Genomic DNA, 18,356 nt, shown 5'->3' on the forward strand with positions numbered 1-18,356 from the left:
AATATTTTCTTAATAATTTCTTCCTGTGATGGTATTTTCTCATTCTTCCAGTTTTTAGCAAATACAATCCTAGCCGCTGTTAACACATTTACAATCAGATATTTCAAATCTTTACTATATGTATCTGGTAAGATTCCCAATAAAAAGAACTCCGGTTTCAAATCTATACGTTTCTTTGTCATTTTTCCAACCACATGCGAATTTTAGTCCAATATTTTTTTGCGTCCTCACAAGTCCACCACATATGGTAATATGAGCCAGGTATCTGATGACATTTCCAGCAGTTTTCAGATTTGTTCTTGAACATTCTTGCTATTCTTGTCGGGGGAAAGTGCCACCTGTAAAACATCTTATACAAATTTTCCTTATATGCTAATCTTTTTGTTGTCTAGATAAGTAAGTGGGCAGAGGACAGATTGGGCAAGGCAGGACAGTATTAAAATTCTAATTCTGCATAGTGCCCTGTTTATGATAAAACTTGATTTTCTGGCATTGGTTTGTTTTACATTTTGGCAGGTTTGCATTTCCAAAGTTAAGCAAATCTAGGATTGCTACCCAACGTTTTTTCATTCGAGATTTTTATGAAAGTTCACATGATTTCATTGTAGAATGGTTATATTTCAAAGTTGTATCTGTAGCCTTCTGATCTTTTTCAGGCCATATTTCTGCAATAAAATGTCATCCTTTGTAAAGCTTGGAAAAAAGTACTGATTGGATTCAATATCAGTAGTGCCTTAAATTAAAAACTTGTTGCATATTCCTTTGAATCAACATGGTTGGCTTTATACTGGTGGACAGTTGATTAATTAGTCAGGTACTGTTTTTGCATGAACATGGATCATTAATTTCTTACAAAAGAAAAAAATGAGATCAGTAATTAAAGCCTTCTTCATAGGAACAGGAAGAATTAAGAAGTAATTCAATGTTCTGAACAAAACAAAACAAAAAACAAAACAAAACAAAAAACAAAACAAAACAAAAACAAGACGTGGAAACCGAAGAAAACTACTAATTTCATCAATGTAGGGAAACAAATTTGTGGTTTACTAGTCATTATAGAATAAATTTAGTTATGGAAAAAGGGAATTGTATATAGTATTATATTGACTACTATATGGATCTACCATTTAATTCTAAATCAGTCAGTGAAAACCAGAACTTTGGTTTTGATAAAAGACTGAAATATAGAAGGAACAGTATAATATCCATCTGAGATTATTTTAATAGTTTATTATAATAAATGGTTATATTTCTGTAGGTAAATGTGAGTTTCACTTTGAAGTGGAGATTTCAAGGTTTGTAATTTTATTTCATTGTTCTTTTTCTGTGGTAATAGAATAGAATACTTTATTGGCCAAGTGTGATTGGACACACAAGGAATTTGTCTTGATGTAAATACTCTCAGTATACATAAAAGAAAAGATACATTTGTCAAGAGTTGAGAACATAAGGTACGACACTTAATGATAGTCATAGGGTACAATAAGCAATCAAATCATACTAGGAAACAGTCAAGTTACAGTCCTACAGTCACAAGTGGGAGGAGATGAGTGATAAGGAGTGATGACAAGATTAACAGCAATAGTAATGCAGACTTTGTAATAGTTGAACAGGGTTGAGAGAATTATTTGTTTAGCAGAGTGATGGCTTTCAGGAAAAACTGTTCTTGTGCCTAGTTGTTCTGGTGTGCAGTGCTCTATAGCGTCATTTTGAGGGAAGGAGTTGACATAGTTTATGTCCGGGATGTAAGGGGTCTGTAAATATTTTCACAGTCCTCTTTTTGACTCGTGCAGTATACAGGTCCTCAACTGAAGGCAGGTTGGTAGTAATTGTTTTTTCTGCAGTCCTAATTACTCTCTGAAGTCTCTGTCTGTCCTGTTGGGTTGCAGAACCAAACCAGACAGTTATAGAGGTGCAGATGATAGACTCAATGATTCCTCTGTAGAACTGGATCAGCAGCTCCTTGGGCAGTTTGAGCTTTCTGAGTTGGCGCAGAAAGAACATTCTTTGTTGTGCTTTTTTGATGACGTTTTTGTTGTTAGGTGTCCATTTTAGTTCATGTGATATAGTAGAACCTAGAAATTTGAAGGTCTCTACTGTTGATACGGTGTTTTAAGATCAAAGCAGAAACAAAATAGAGATGAATATAGCAAATTAAGTGCCATGTTCAGTACACATATATAAACATGTATTCCCCCTTCAAGTTTAAATAATTTTTAATAACATCATCTCCTTCTAAAATACAAGAAATATTCCAGGGCACTTTCTTGGTTTATTATTTGTATATCTCTTTTTATTATTAGACATCAACCAGGTTTTTTTATGTGTCTTGCGTAGCATCTTCTTTCATTTCATTCTTGTAGCATTTTATTTTTGAATTCTTTTTCAATCAGTGTCAGCCTTGTCCAGTAAATCTGTTGCATAACATCTTGTAAACACAATTGATCTATAGAGGCAGGCACTCTTAAAATTAATTTGTATATCCATTGTTCAAAAATACCCTTCAATAAGTCCAATTTTAAAATATTTTGCACTATTCTCTTTTAGTAGATCTTTAGTTCCTTCTAGTTCCCTTTAGTGTCCAATTTTCAAAATATCATCCTATGTATTTTGTTGAATAATTCAAATAAGAGCATTTATACATGGGAAGAATTATTGTAATTAATTCTAAAATCACATTTCAAATGTAGCTGGACTCTTAGTCTATTTATAGGTTTTCAAAATCAAAGTTCTAATTATCCTTTTGTGTTTATTTCTTTCCCACCCTAAACATGCATTTTAATATCCTTAAACTTGTATATTAAAATTTCTTTCTCTAAGAATTGAAGGAAACTCACCTAATGTTTTCAGACTTACTGATCCAAAGCTTCCTAATAACTGAAAACCGGTTATTAAGCAATTCCTGAAAATGTTTAGAAAAAGAAGTATGCAAAACCAATCTCCTTTTACAGACACCAAACATGTTTTGAACAAGATGGTTATTCCCTTGTCCCAGAGCCCTAAACCCATTAGAGACTGTTGTCTTGCTGTCTTCTCATGAGAAGCAACTATCTGGAGCACTTGTGGGAAATCTCAAGGCCTCTTCTTGTCCAAAGAGGAATTACAATGATCTGGTATTTGCCAGCTCTTCAACCTGCCTTGGTTGTTCATTTCTTCACCATTTATTTTCCAAGGATCCAAAGATATTGTTTATAATGTATATTCAAAAATGTTGATATGCATGATGAACTTATTTCTAATATTCCTGCTGGACCATATATAACTCCAGTATTAGCCATGGGTGGCGCAGTGAGCCATAGTGGTGCAGTGGTTAGAGTGCAGTACTGCAGGCTACTTCTGCCGACTGTCGGCTGCCTGCAATTTGGCAGTTCAAATCTCACTAGGCTCAAGGTTGACTCAGCCTTCCATCCTTCCGAGGTGGGTAAAATGAGAATCCAGATTGTTGGGGGCAATATGCTGACTCTGTAAACTGCTTAGAGAGAGCTGTAAAGTACTGTAAAGTGATATATGTCTAAGTGCTTTTGCTATTAAACTTCTGAATCAAATGAATCACAGTGTAGTGTACTGTAGAGAGTTCAGAATTCCATTTCTAAAAATCTAGCAAAGCATGCAGGAACACTTAATTACTACCAGTTAACAAATAATACATATAAAGTGATACTTATGTGCCACCATAAATACACTTGCTTGCAATGATCCATAACTATGACATGGTTACACATTCATCATATAGAGACACTTGGAGCTCTTTAAGTTTTTTTGCCTTTTGGTTTTTTTTTAAAATTTAGTTTTCACTATTTTGAAATCATTTGCAAATGTGATTGCTTCACTGTATATCTTTTTATACATAAATTTTTTATTTACTTCATTGACCTCAAGAATCTTTCATTGTGTAAAATAGGCTGGCCATTTCTGGGGTAAAAGATCTAGCCAACCACTAAAAAGTGCCAAAGAGAAATACAAAATTCTAGTTCAGGGGTGTCAAACTCAAGGCCTGGGGGCTGGATCCGGCCCACGGGGTGCTTATACCTGGCCCATGAGGCTGCCCTAGAAACAGAGAAGGCCCACGGTGCCTTTGCCAGTGAAAATTGAGCTTGTGAGGGCCATGTGTGGCTCTCCCAAGCTCTGTTTTCCTGGGCAGAGAGTTGCAGGAGCCCATCGCAGCCAAAAATGGAGCTCAGGAGCCTGTTTTCACTGGCAGAGCGCTCGGGCCACCAACACCAGTGACGTTGATCTGGCCACGCCCATCCTGGCCATGCCCACCCTGGCCCCCCGAGGTCAAAAACAACCCTGATGTGGCCTTCAATGAAATTGAGTTTGACACCCCTGTTCTAGATCGTATTTAGTGGTTGATGGTTTTTTTGCTAGTGAGATAGGATAAGCATTTGATATTTTGGAGCTTATTATAAATGAGAAAAATGGATGTCACATATGTGTCTTACCACAGATGATTGTCAAAAAGTTTTAAAATATTACAAGAGTTTGGGATTTTTTTTTCTGTTGCAGTATTTTGGAACAAATTGCTATTTGGACATGTGCAAAATTCAGATAACCAATTGATGGCAGAAAGAAGATAGTAAAAAAGACTGTTTTTTTGCAGACCTGGTTTATAAATGAGTAATAGAATTTATGTTTTCATTCAGGGCTTCTCGAGTTTGTTATTTTGTTATTTGAGTATACTATTTTAATATTTAAAATTTTGTAAGCTTCCTAGAACAATCCAAAAGTTGATGACATATCAGTTTGTGAAATCAAGTGACAAATAATTCATTAGCAAGAGGACTGTTAAATACCAATCCCTGGAGTTCTTTTGTGATCCCAACTTACCTTTATTTATTTCTTTTCTGAGCAGTAAAATCCTGGGCTGTTTTATTTCATTATGTTTGTCTCATGCCTGTGGGATATGCGATACACATAAAAAGTGAGGGAATGGTGCCCTGGTTGCATTTTGCAATCACCCTATTAGCATTCTCGATACTCCCCCACCCCGCAATGGATGCCATATCAGTCGGTAATCTACGCTCATCCCAAGGTTTTTCATGAGCTTTGCATGAGAGACTTTCTCCAAATATTTTTGAAAACATTGAATATACAGTATATTTAACCATCCAACTTGTTTATTTGATTGTATTCTTTAGGGAAAAAGAAAGAGAGATGGTCTGATGTTCTTTCTCCTACTGTAGCTTTTAAATGAGCCCCTCACCATGACTCAATATGAGCAAAAGGAGTCACTATGTAAACTGAAATTTGGAGTGACCTTTTTCCTCTGTCTAAATATGTTGTAAATACCAATCAAAAGGAAGTGTTAAATATATTTCTTCTCTTTGCAATAGATACTGAACTTGTCTTATCCTTCTTTTGTGTTGAGCCTTCTATGGTGTTTTCTTCAAAAATCATGTTTTTCAGCCTTTGAAATATTCTCACCACTTCACACTACAATTCTCCTGCAGGAAAAGGAATGAGTAAACCACAGATCAGAACTAAGCCCCATGTTTGAGTAAATTTCTTTTTCTTAGCCCTTATTTTTAGCCTTAGCCCTTCCCTCGTCCGCTATTATAAAGCCAAAAATTGTATTAGTTCAATAAGTTGCAGCAGCATTTTAGCAGGATTAAATTTGAGCCAGGATTCAGTCCCAGGAGCTTTTAGTCCGTTGTCTACATTTTTTCCAATCGTGCTGATGATCCATCTGATTTCACATTCCATTACCAAACCTCCCTCCCATTAGCACACTGTTTATGTTATGTTTATGGGCATTCTCTGATATAATTTCATATCCCAATATTGAAGAAATCTTCAGAACATATACAATCAGTGCTAATACACTCTCAACTGAAGGGAAAATAGCATGTCACAAAATACATTGTTTGCTTATGGAACTCTTTGCCACAAGCTTTTATTTATCACTACTGAAAGAAGGCTTTAGAAAGGAGAGGACTCATTTATTGAGGACCCTCTAGCAGCAGCCAACTTCCATCCATTCTTGCAGGTTTTTATAAAGGATCTTTTGGCATTCTGTCATCAAATAAACTGCAACATTTTAAGACGAATGCTAATTTAAAAAGGTGAGAGAGAAAGAGGGAACAAGTAGGATGCAGCAGCTTAAACTGCCTTCTAACATGGAAGGCCATTCTTTGTGAGAAATAGAACAGAACTTAAAATGGTATTCCAATTTATGATTTCATGCATTTTTATTGAGCTTTGTGAAACCTTTACACTGCATATAATTGGAACTTTGGAATTCACTGCCACAACTACTGCTGGCTGTCATCTTGACTGGGTTCAAACAGGGTTGGAATAATTCACAGAATTCATGAGGCTCAATGGCTATTAGCCTTAATGGCCATCCACATGCAGACTAGTGGGCTTCCTTGCATAGTTGGTTGGCGGCTGGTTAGCCACTGGTTAGCAACTGTGAGAACAGACTGCTGGACTAAATGGGTTACAGGTCCAATTCAGCAGGTCACATACGTTCCTATATTTCTGAATACAAACTTGTGCAATAGGAACATAGGTGTGTTGTTAACTAAAAGTGTCATTTGTTTGTTTCTGCCCAAATTCCTGCCAGTTTCCATTTCCTGACCAGGCTGTGTGAAACTATGTTTATGAACATCCTCAGGCAACTGTGGGAAAGATATACACAAAAGTTTGAGATGTATGCAGACTCTGGAAGAAGCTTAAGAAGAAGAAAAAAGCCAAATAAAAGCTGGAAAGGAAGCAAACATCTCCTTTGGCTAGACACTGCTATTCTAAATACTGTACTTATTTGTAAAGTGCAGTTCTCTAAGCCATTACATTGCAGATCTTGCAATTCTAGTACATTCCAATAAGCCCATTAGATATTGATTGATATTTTGTCTTACTAATGTTCAAGCAAAAGTGAAATCAGAGTGCTAGACTACAAAGTGGTACAAAGATCTAGATGCCAAGTAGCTATCCCTATAATCCAGGGGTTTCAGTTGTGCTACTGCATAGAATACAGTAAATACTGATTCATCCTTTGACCTGACACCAGAACTCATAATGGCTCCTGCATCTTCAAAAAAATATTTTGGAAAAAAAACAATCATAATATTGACTCTGTGTCAGCGTTGGTTTGTGCCTGCTTTAATTAGTCCTTGCAGGTGGTCAGCTGCAGCAATTCAGTTCAACTTCATTCATTGAGCTTTCTCTTCCCTAAAGATTGCTGTGTTTGGGTGCCTGTAGTTTCCTGCAGTTCCAGAGAAGGAATGAAATAGACTGGGCCTGTATATAAATTGGTTGTGGTATCCAGAAATCATCTTCTATGTTCACCATCCTTTAATTTTTAAATGTTAATAAAATCCAGAGTTGGGCAGAAGTCTAATTATATCAATTATATCACCATATTTGTATTTTTTATAAAAATATTCTAATGAAGGAATTGCTTCATTATCTATCTACAGGTAGTTCTTGGTTAACAGCCAATCGTTCAGCAACTGTTCAAAGTTACAATAGCATTGAACAAGTGGAGTTTATGACTGGTCCTCGAAGTTCTGACCATCCTTCCATCTCTGTGGTCATGTGATCATAAACCGCCCCACATTTAAGACAGTTGCAGCATGATGAAGTCATATGGATTGCAATTTGTGACCTTTCTTGCCAGCTTCCCACAAACAAACTCTCTAGGGGAGCTGACAGAGAAGATCACAAGTTGCTCTGGTAAGTCTCCCCCATATTGCACCTTGAGTCTCGTTATGCTTGTGTCATGCCAACTTGGCTACTTGTGCACCCTGTCCCATCTCGCTGCTTACTTAACTACTGGTCTGCTTGAAACTCCCCTGGGACTGGGACTTTGGCTTTTAGAAGCTGGCAGGAAGTAGTAGTAAGGAAGTGCTTACCTGATGACACATGATCCTCATTTAACTACAGCAACAGAACTGCAGAGATTGCTGTTGCTATGCAAATGCAGTCACGGACATTGCGCTTTATGACCACATCACTTAGCAATGGAAATTCTGGTCCCAGTTCCAATAGTAATTCAGAAACTATCTGTGTCTCTTTCTCTAGTCAAAAATTGCCAAATGTCCATTTCCAAAATCTCACATCATTCTGTTTTTCCAATACAGTTAGTCCTCCTTAACAATCACATTTGGGATCAGAAAATCTGTCATTAAGTGACATGGTCATTAAACAAGACTTCATGTAACTTCAGTGCCTTATGACCTCACTTTTACTGTGGTTATTAGGTTATTAAGTTAAGCAAATTGCTGCAGTTGTTAATCAAGAAATCACGTGACTGCAACTTGCAATTTTCCTGCTGGCTATTCCATTGATTCTGCTTCTTGGAAGCCATCTGTGAAATGTGCAAGTGATAACCATGTTACCTTGGGGCTCTGCGGTGGTTGTAAGCCCCATCAGTTGTGAGGTGCCCAGATCTTGGGTGTATGGATGCTGCAATGGTTTAAGTGCAAGGACTGGTTCAGCACTCCTCATGACTTCAAATAGTTACTGGATAGGGCATTTGTTAAACAGGAACTACCTGTATCTTACTTTCATTCATTTATGAATTTTTATAAGATTCAAGGGGGAAAAAAACCATAATATTTACCAGGTAATGAGGGGGTGATGAAGTCCTATTCTCATCTTTTAATATATGATAGGCAGCTTTGAGTTGACTTTTATCCAAGCTGCTTCTAAAAACAGGATTTGAAGGTTGAGGAGTAGTGAATAGCTAGCTACTTATTGATTAGCCAAGATGGTTGAATGAAACTTTCATGCAAAAAGATGTGTACTGTTTGAAGATTGGAGTCAGAAACACACTCATTCAAAACTAGCTGAAGAAGCTATGCTTGGTTCCACTAAAACATTGAGTTGAGCTCTAAGCCAAATATAGGGTTTGGTTATTTTTTTTTCTGCATTGTGGATAGAACTTGCCTGATTACTGAGATTAATAAAAGACTTTAGGGAGGTGATCCCATTTCAAGATGGTTAGATACCTGATACTCAAGAAAAAGTCGTGTCCTGTTGGGCTCCCAGTTGTTGAATGCTTTCCTCCGGGAGGAGTGCTGGTCTTACCAAGTTTTTAACTGAATTGATTTAATTGGATTTATTTCATTATGCTGTTTTATAATTTGACTTTATTTTTTGTTTTAAGCTATCTTGATCATTCCTATAAACAGAAGGGGATAGCTTAACAAACAGAGAAGCAGCAAACAAGACAATAATTTGGGCTGTTTGGCATTGGGATATAATATCTTGCAAATAATAAGTCAGAATTAACAGAAGCCTATTTAGCAGCATGGAATTCAAGCCCACCAGCACTAAAAGCTGGTATTTTAGAGAAGGGGCTGCTATTATCTAACTAATAAGAAGGAAATGTTTTATCTCACTATTCTGCTATTTCTATTTTGTCCAAACTTGTTTGGGGTTCCAGAAGCAGGAAGTTTGCATCTGAGAAACCAAACTTGTGCCTTGTGCTAATCTTTGGGGTTTTGAGGTCTCCAGATTTTTTCCATTGCAGAGGTGAAACAGGTGGGAATGCCTTTTTCCCAGGGTCCTGAAGTTTGAAGAACTTAGATCTGTGTACTCTTCTGACTCTCACATGTACTCCCTTGAGCCTTAATTAACCAGGGCAACATGCAATTTCTGACTGTTCTCTGATGCCATCTTTGCTACGGGATGAGGTGTGATCTTAACCAGGGCAAGGTTAATTTTTATTTGCTCCATCACGATCCATTTTTCCTACTGTACAGGTACCTAAGATTGACCCTTGGGACTGCAACTACCCCAGAGCGAGTGGTTCCTTGTTCCTAGTTCATCCTCAGACTGGGGTATGGCAGAACTGAAAAAGCACAATGAAGGGCGTATCTGAAGAACACCTGCCTATGGGATCCTTCCTCCTTCCCTCTCTCCCTTCGAAGTTTTTATATCACTCCCTCAATATAGATTCTGGGCAGTTGACAAAGTAAAAACATTAAGCATGGAATGTTCTCCAAACCACAGCTCTTACCCCTCAATTAAAATAACATCAGAACAAAACCATAAATGGTTCCCAATGACCCTCAGTCAGCAAATCCGGCTGAGAATGACTTTCAGTGCCTTTTCAAAGCCAGGACCAGTTATCTCTGTGGGCCAGTATTGTACATCAGGGAGGCCCCTCCTATAGAGACCAGCTTCTTGCCCTCCTATCGCCCAACAGAACAGGAGCGTAAGGAGTCTTTCTTTAGATGACCTCATGGGATAGGCAGAATCATTTTGAGCAAGTAAGATAGTTCCTAATAAGTATTAATTCTATATTCCTCTCTTTAATATCAGATGTATTGGGTATGGTGGTTGTGAATTCAAATTCAGTGATGAGGTATTCTGTATTTTTATAAAGGCACCTGTGTCTTTTGTCTTATGTATGTGATGATTGCAATAAATTAATTTCTCGCTGTATGCATATGAAGGAAATGGAAAAGGAGAGGAGAGTTAAGTTTAAGAAGGAATATGTGTAATGAAACACAGTTAGTTACATAAACAGTATTGCAGAACAACTCTTGTCACAATTAATATGCAATGGATAAGAGCGTATTTAATATCACTGCAAATGAAGGCAAAATTCAAAGAAAGCTCTGCCTTAATTTGTTCTTGTTCTTTTAGGTTATCCATCTGGCCCAAGTGAGTTTCCTCATCCCTGCCTTTGGTTCATCCTTCACTTTGGATCTTGAACTGAACCAGTAAGTATTTACTACCAAAACGATTGTTCTTGTGTTCAAATGTAAGATTCCATTTTTTGATTGGGTGATAAAGGAAGGGGAAAGAGTGATTGTTTGGAGCCTTGCTGATAATTGGAGCCAAGAAACACATTCAGCAAAATTAGATATAGAACTGTAAATCTTGAGAAAATAGAAATTACAAAGAATAAATAAGGAAGTAGTAAAAGATGTCCATATTTAAAAAAGAAATAAATCTTGTCCATGGAAAGTTGTGTGTCATCTCAATTCTAAACTAGAATTCTTCTTTATGGTTCTTCTTTATGGTTCTTATGCTTCTTATGGTACAGTGGAGAACATTTGGGTGTATATTTTCAACATATATAATAAAATGCTTTCATGTAAAAGGATGATGAATATTGAAAACCAGAGTTGTAAAAATACCTGAAATCTTACCAATTTGCTATCAGAGGACAATAAGTAATGCTGGTTAGATAGTGTATGTGTGTTTTATGTTTATATGTGATAGCAGAACTTACAGTGGACAGAGCCATAGTCTGCCCAGAGTCACATAAGGAAATCTTGTTATTGCCATAATGGTTTCAACATCTTTTTTTAAAGGACTGATCACAGAGAAAATAAACTCTTAGGAATTCTGTTATGTAAAACTGAGTAACTTGGGTTAATACACCATGCTGAACTCTAAGTAATTTGTTAGGTTTGGGTTTGAAATATAGGTGGTCCCAGCTGTTATGATTTATAAATAATGGATTAAAGCATAATGTGTGAACCAAGCCTTTGTGACATATTTAGTAAATTGTTATCAAACTGTGATTTAGCATTTCACATGTCCAGTGTAACAAGTAAGATAACAAAAGGTATACTGTCTGCAATTTTCATCAAACTGAAATAGTAAACAATTATTGTAAGTGCTTCAGGTTATGCATTTTTTATAGTTTAATCTGGCCTATTTATATTTGTTTATTTATTATTTTGCTGTTTTTTTTTTTAATTCTGTAAGCCAAGAAGAATCATCTGTGAGATATTCAGCTATGTGAATTGAATAAACAAAAATAAGGAATTATCATTCTGGAAAAGATAATCAAGCAACCAATCAGTGAACACCTAGAGGCAAAGTAATAACCAGAAGCCAACATGGGTTTGTCAAAAACAGATCATGCCAGACAAATCTTATTGCATTCTTTGACAAAATGACAAAATTAGTGGACCAGAAGGATGCTGTGAATATTATTGACTTAGAGTTCAGTAAGGCATTTGATAAAGTAGACTACAACCTACTACTAGATAGAAAAATGTGGGTTAGACAGCATCACCACCAGATGGATTCATAACTGGCTGACCAACTGCATTCAGCATGTAGTCCTCAATGCAACTGCATCTGTATGGAGGGAAGTATGCAGTGGAGTACCCCAAGTCTCTGTTTAGGGCCCAATATTCTTCAACATTTTCATCAATGATTTGGACAAGGGGATAGATGGGGAACTCATTGAATTTGCGGACAACATCAAGCTGGCAGGAATAGCCAATACTCCAGAAGATAGGCTTAAGATACAGAAGGATCTTGACAGATTGAACATTGGGAGCTATCTAACAAAATTAAATTCAATAGTGAAAAACTAAGGTTCCACATTTAGGCAAGAAAAACAGAATGCACAGGTACAGTATAGGTAGTACCTTGCTTAATAGTAGTAACTGTGACAGGGATCTTAGCGTCATTGTGAACAATAATTTAAATATGAGCCAGCAGTGTGCTGCAGCTGCCAAAAAAAGCCAACACAGTTCTAGGCTGCAAGAACAGAGGGATAGAATCAAGATCACGTGAAGTATTGATACCGCTTTATAATACCTTGGTAAGGCCACCCTTGGAATACTGCATCTAGTTTTCATCACCACAATGTAAAGATACTGAGAGTCTAGAAAGAGTGCAGAGAAGAGCAACAAGGATGATTAGGGGACTGGAGGCTAAAACATATAAAGAATTGTTGCTGAAATTGGGTATATGTAATGAAAATAAGGACTAGGGATGGCGTGATAGCAGTATTCTGATATCTCAGGGGCTTTACTTTACTTTATTGTCATTGTACCTCATACAACTAAATCAAACACCATCTTCAGTGCACATCATGACCATGACCATGAAAATAAACACAAACACACATCCTTCACCCTTCACACATTGAACCGGAAACCCCCAACACCACACCAACACTGCACTATACTGCCACAAAGAAGAGGGAGTCAAGCTATACTCCAAAGAGGGTAGGACAAGAAGCAATGAATGGACACCAATCAAGGGAGTGAGAAATTTCCTTTCAATTAGAACAATTAATCAGTGGAACAACTTGCCTCCAGAAGTTGTGAATGCTCCAACAAGAACCATTTGTCTGAAATTTGTCTAAGCAGGGTCTCTTCCAGGTCTATTATTCTATTCCATCATTGTACAAATCTAGAGTGTGATCCTTTGTAAAATATGTTTTTATACCATCCTTTTTTCATATACAATTCAAGGCAGCAAACATATCAATATTCCTTTCTCCTCGTCTTTTCCATAGAACAGCAACCCTGTAAAGGAAATTGGGCTGAAAGACTGACTGGCCCAAAGTCACTCAACTGGCTTTCATGGCTAAGGCAGGATTAGAATTCACAGTCTCCCGGTTTCTAGGCTAACATTACACTGAATTGATTCTCTAGTTATTCAATCACAATAGTCTTAGATTAAATTTTTCATAATTTAAAGATCCAGAAAAGAAATAGAAATAAATAAGGATTATTGACGGAAAAATGAATAGATTTCTCTTTAAGCATATTTTAAGACTATAAAATAAATTTGAATGATAACAAATTCAGGACAATTAAAGGAAGGTGTGTCTTCATACCATACAAATAAATATGTATAATTTATTGCTGCCATATCTAATGTCCATTAATAAGTGATGCCCAATTTATGATGGATAAGTTCATCAATGATTCTTAGCTCCAATAGCAAAATATTCAGGAGAAGTATATAGTAATAGATTCTGGGGCAAATTGCAAGAGATTCTTGTGAATGTGTCCTTCCCCAAATGTAGAAAGAGAAAGCTGAAATAGAGTAGAGTAGAGTAGAGTAGAGTAGAGTAGAGTAGAGTAGAATAGAAATAGAATAGAATAGAATAGAATAGAATAGAATAGAATAGAATAGAATAGAATAGAATAGAATAGAATAGAATAGAATTCTTTATTGGCCAAGTGTGATTGGACACACAAGGAATTTGTCTTGGTACAAATGCTCTCAGTATACATAAAAGAGGTGGATGTTATCATGCAAAATATGTTTCATTCAAGTGATCCTTCAGGCAAATAAATAAGCAGAAATAAATAAATTAACCTCTTTGATTAAACAAAAAAATACCTATATTAATGACTGTCTGGAAGAGACTTTTTGCATGAAACAAAAAATGCACCCATGACTTCTGGTTTTGATGACTATAAAAAACTGGATAATAGAAAAAGTTGGCTTTTTTTGGAATCATAGAGTAAGAGAATATTGTTATTGTATTTATATCAATTGCAGAGGAAATTGGAAGCTTCTTTTGATTTTCTCTATGCATTTTTCCTCTTTTTTCTTCTTTTACTCTTACCAGTTTGTGTCAGTTTTTATGTTCTTTGCAAAACTTTTAATGATAAATAGATACATGATAGATAAATGGATGGGTAGATGGATGGATAAATAGGTAGACAGATAGACAGACAGACAGACAGACAGACAGATAGATAGATAGATAGATAGACAATGGAACAATGGTCATTTGGGCAAGTTTCTGAATATTTTATCCCATGATACCTTACAGAGGAATTAATATATTAAAATATAAACTTTCATCAACTGCAAGACACCAGTCACATATAAAAGTAGAGAAAATAATAGAAAAATATAAATCTCTTTTTTTTGGCAGGAGATAAAGTCTGTAATTATCTACAAATATGATAAATTATTAGACTTTATCTCATATTGACCATTCAGAGTACAATAATAGATGATAACACAATTATCATAATTTTAATTTGTTAATTAACAGCAAATATGAGATTGAACAATGCTGTTATCTCAGTTCAGATATTTGTTTTTAAAAACTGTGTATGGAAGAAGCCATGGTTTATCTTAGATTATACACCATGTTCTTCCCTCCAAAAGAAGAGACCCAAATCATATGGATGGGTTGCGATATGGGAGGTGTGAAATTTTTAACGTGGGAGTCCTCACATATGTCAGCCTCTCCCAATGTGGTATTTTCTAGTGTGTAGATTTCCAACACTCTTTTAATTCTCAGATATCTTGTGGGCATATTGGCTGGGAGTTGTTAGAACTGAAATTTAAGGCTACTTTATTGGCAAATTCTGAGGTAGTAGTAGGCAAATCATAGGCATGGATGTGGGTGCATACTTTTTATTAACATATGGTTGTAACAGTGTGTGTGTGATTAGGATAGGAGTTACAATGTGCTGGTTTTATATTTCTGATGGTAAGCCAAAATATGTGCAGCAAATGTGTAAGAAGGGGTGTTTGTCTTCCTGTTCGCTAATGTAGGTGGGTGTGCATATGTTTGCGTTATAAAACTGAATGCTTGTTATGAGTGGAAAGGACCACTTCAGTTATACTAGCTTTGTCCCATCTGCTTTTATTAAACAATTATGAAACATAGCTGAATATAGCTAAAAAGAAGAAGAAATGGAGATGTCTGGTTCCAAAGAATGTTCTGTATACAGTGATTATGCTGATCTATGTAATAAAGATTTAATTTAATTTACATATGTTAATAATTCTTGTGCTAATTAAAATATTGAGATATGGAAGGAGATACGGAAATTTCTAAAAAGGAGTTTCAGTGCCAAAGAACAAGTATGCATCTCCTGCATATGTCTTACCCTTCATTTTTGATGAATTCAGAGATGTTATAACCACATAATAATGAGAGAAAAATCACTCTGTACTTCTTTAGTGACACTACCCTTGCTATTTATAACTTCAGAGCTGTCTTGTCAATGAAAAACAGTTTTATTGCTTATGTTTCATCAAATTTCAGTCCTTCCATCTCTGAAACTATTTTACAGTATTACATCAGTATTTGTCAGAGGTTTTTTTTAATGTGTGGATGCATGTGCACAAATGTGAAACAATGCAAGCAAACTATTGACTATGATTGACATCATATTTGCTCATTTTGGGCATGTGATTATAGTCATAATTAATCCCACTCAGATCCCAGTGTTTGTACATTTATTATTATTCGTTTAAATTTACTAACTACCTAAGGAGTCAGGGGACTCCTGAAAGTATGATTATGTGCATAATGTATGTATCAATATATGAGCGTCTATGTACATATTGCAAGTTTAAATAGGATATAAATCAGGGTGTGGCTGTGAGAAACCAGAGATATTTTTCATGCAGTGATTTATTATTATATGAGCCATGCAATATTGTAAAGATATTTGGCTTTTTTTCATACTAGCTCCTAAATTTGTGTGTAAATATATATCTGGGATGAATATAGTTTGAAACACTATGCTTGAAAGGTGTGATTAGGTGAGTGCCTTTTAATATTTAATAAGGCATCTGGAAACATTTCTGTTCATCTGTTCTTCTGCTCTATCCTGCAAATAAATTAAGTTGAGGGTTAGGCACTAGATCACTGTAAGATGAGGTTGCTGATGATGAGTCTTAGTCTGTAACTAGATATGGTGTGGTAAATGAGCAGGTCAGGTAACTGAGTTTCACCTCTGGACTGTGCCTGCTTTTACCCAGGAGCCCAGATGCCCTGAAAAATGACCTGAGCAAAACTCAATGTTCATGTTCAGTCTTGGAATTGGCTTGGGACCACAGAACTGAAAAGAAATATGCAGGACTATTTGCCAGAGACTAATAGTTGCCGATAATAGTGCATCCAGGAAGAAAGTTTGAAGAATACTACAGTATTGAAGAAAGGCAAGCTATTTCTCAAACTAGATTTGCCAAGCACTGAATTCTGGTTCCTGGCTCAGTTAATCCATTACTTTTTCACTCAGGGAATCTTCTCATGCAAATCTTTGCATGAGAAGATCTGTATTCAGAAGCTAAGGTGGGAGATCATAGAAGAAAGACAGTGTGGGAATCATCGGAGACCAACAGCAAGAGATTGTTCATGCCATTCTAGAGAGCTCACAATGTAGTTCATACTTTGCATGGTAAGATCCCGGTCACAATAGTGATTCAAGAAATTTCTTATGACATGCACACGTACAAGTGCCATGATTGTCGACTAGACGGTAGTTTAGACTAGTTATACTGAGCAAAGGAGAGTGGGCAAACAGGGATAGGATCAATCACACAAAAGAAATGACAAAGGTTTTGGTGTCCTCAATCCTGTTAATTTTATAAGAATGGATTAGGAAAACAGGAGACTATGAGGCAGATTTTACCTCAAACATTGATGAAAGTGTTTATATAACTTTCATCTTTTTTCTTCTCCCATCAGCCATCTATTGTCCTTAAATTATGTGGAACGTCACTTTGGACAGGATGGAAATGCCAGCCACACTATGGTAAGAAATCTAAAGATCTATATCTGTACTGTTTGACTTAATATTTAAAAATCTGTAGAGTACCTTTGCATCAGGAGAGAGGGGGAAGGAAGGGAGGGAGGGAGAGAGAGGGAGGGAGAGGGAGACAATATTGTTACAGGATCTTGATCTGCATTTGTTTCAAGCTGATTCTCCCATCTGTTAAACATGAAAGAACTAATTGGGTGGGGCAGTGGGAAGATTGTGGATAGGAGGAGGAGTGCCGGTTGTACTTTGCAGCTGCCAGAGCAAAGATGTAGATTGCAGATGCGGAGTCTGAAAAATAATGAATGGATGATCCAGAAATAGCCCTGCTCTCCCTGCAAAAGGAAGCCTCACAAGTAGAGCATCAATAATACTAAGTGCTTGCTAAGTGGTTGGTCACACACAGCCTCCCAAGCAGCTGCAGCCAATCCTTGAGGCCATCCACATCATTTCCCTGCTTTGGCAGGAGCGATGGCTTCCCCCATTCTTGTCTAAGTTAACCTGAACCATGGTGTCTCTATAAATAGTCATGAGAGGGAGGTGGTGGCTTGCTCGCTCATGCTGCAACAACCTTGAACACAACAGGCAGTGCAGGGACACTTGTGAACTGTTTCATAGAAAGACGCAAGCAGGCAAAAGAAGGTCAACAGACAGGCATGCCTCTGCACAGAGGGTACAGCTGAGTATTGGTGTGCCAATGTCATTTCAAGTATCATTTATTGTTCTTCACTGCTGCTGGTATTGTTCAAGTGCAGTATTACCCACATTGATTTTTACATTTTAAATGTCATGCTTCTTGAGCTGTACATTCAATATCACCAAGTCATACCTGAAAAATAACACTCTGCCCCCTGTCTCTCTCCAACAGTGTTGAACTATTGTTCTATTAAAATTAAGTAATGGGAAATATGATGGGAGTCATAGTCCAACACATCTGGAGGTTACTGGATGGTAGAAAACTAGAACATATGAACGCCATATTTGGAGAGTGGAAAGTCTGCCTGTCCGCATACATTCTGACCTATTCTCTGGTTATCTCGTGTCTTGGTTCCTGTAATCTTGTCTCAGCTTTTTCACCATAATTTCAGAAGACTTTAGCCAGTTCCTTTAGTCCTCTGCCTG

The 18,356-nt window shown here is 36.6% G+C and overlaps 1 protein-coding gene across 14 annotated transcripts in view; it reads left to right on the top strand.

The window, feature by feature from the left end:
- Positions 1-18,356, top strand: part of ADAM11 (ADAM metallopeptidase domain 11) — a 106,289-nt gene that overhangs the window by 14,338 nt on the left and 73,595 nt on the right. For all 14 annotated transcript variants that reach the window (XR_015745937.1, XR_015745938.1, XM_087947087.1 and 11 more), the window contains exons 3-4: positions 10,600-10,676; positions 17,165-17,231. Coding sequence is in view for 12 of the 14 variants with exons in the window: in XM_087947087.1 (XP_087803213.1) it covers positions 10,600-10,676; positions 17,165-17,231 (144 nt within the window). In the remaining 2 variants the exon portion in view is untranslated. The remainder of the gene's footprint in view (positions 1-10,599; positions 10,677-17,164; positions 17,232-18,356) is intronic.

The sequence above is a fragment of the Notechis scutatus genome, chromosome Z (genome assembly GCF_049901735.1).
Source record: "Notechis scutatus isolate UNSWTSFEM ecotype Mainland chromosome Z, rNotScu1.2, whole genome shotgun sequence".
NCBI lineage: Eukaryota > Metazoa > Chordata > Lepidosauria > Squamata > Elapidae > Notechis > Notechis scutatus.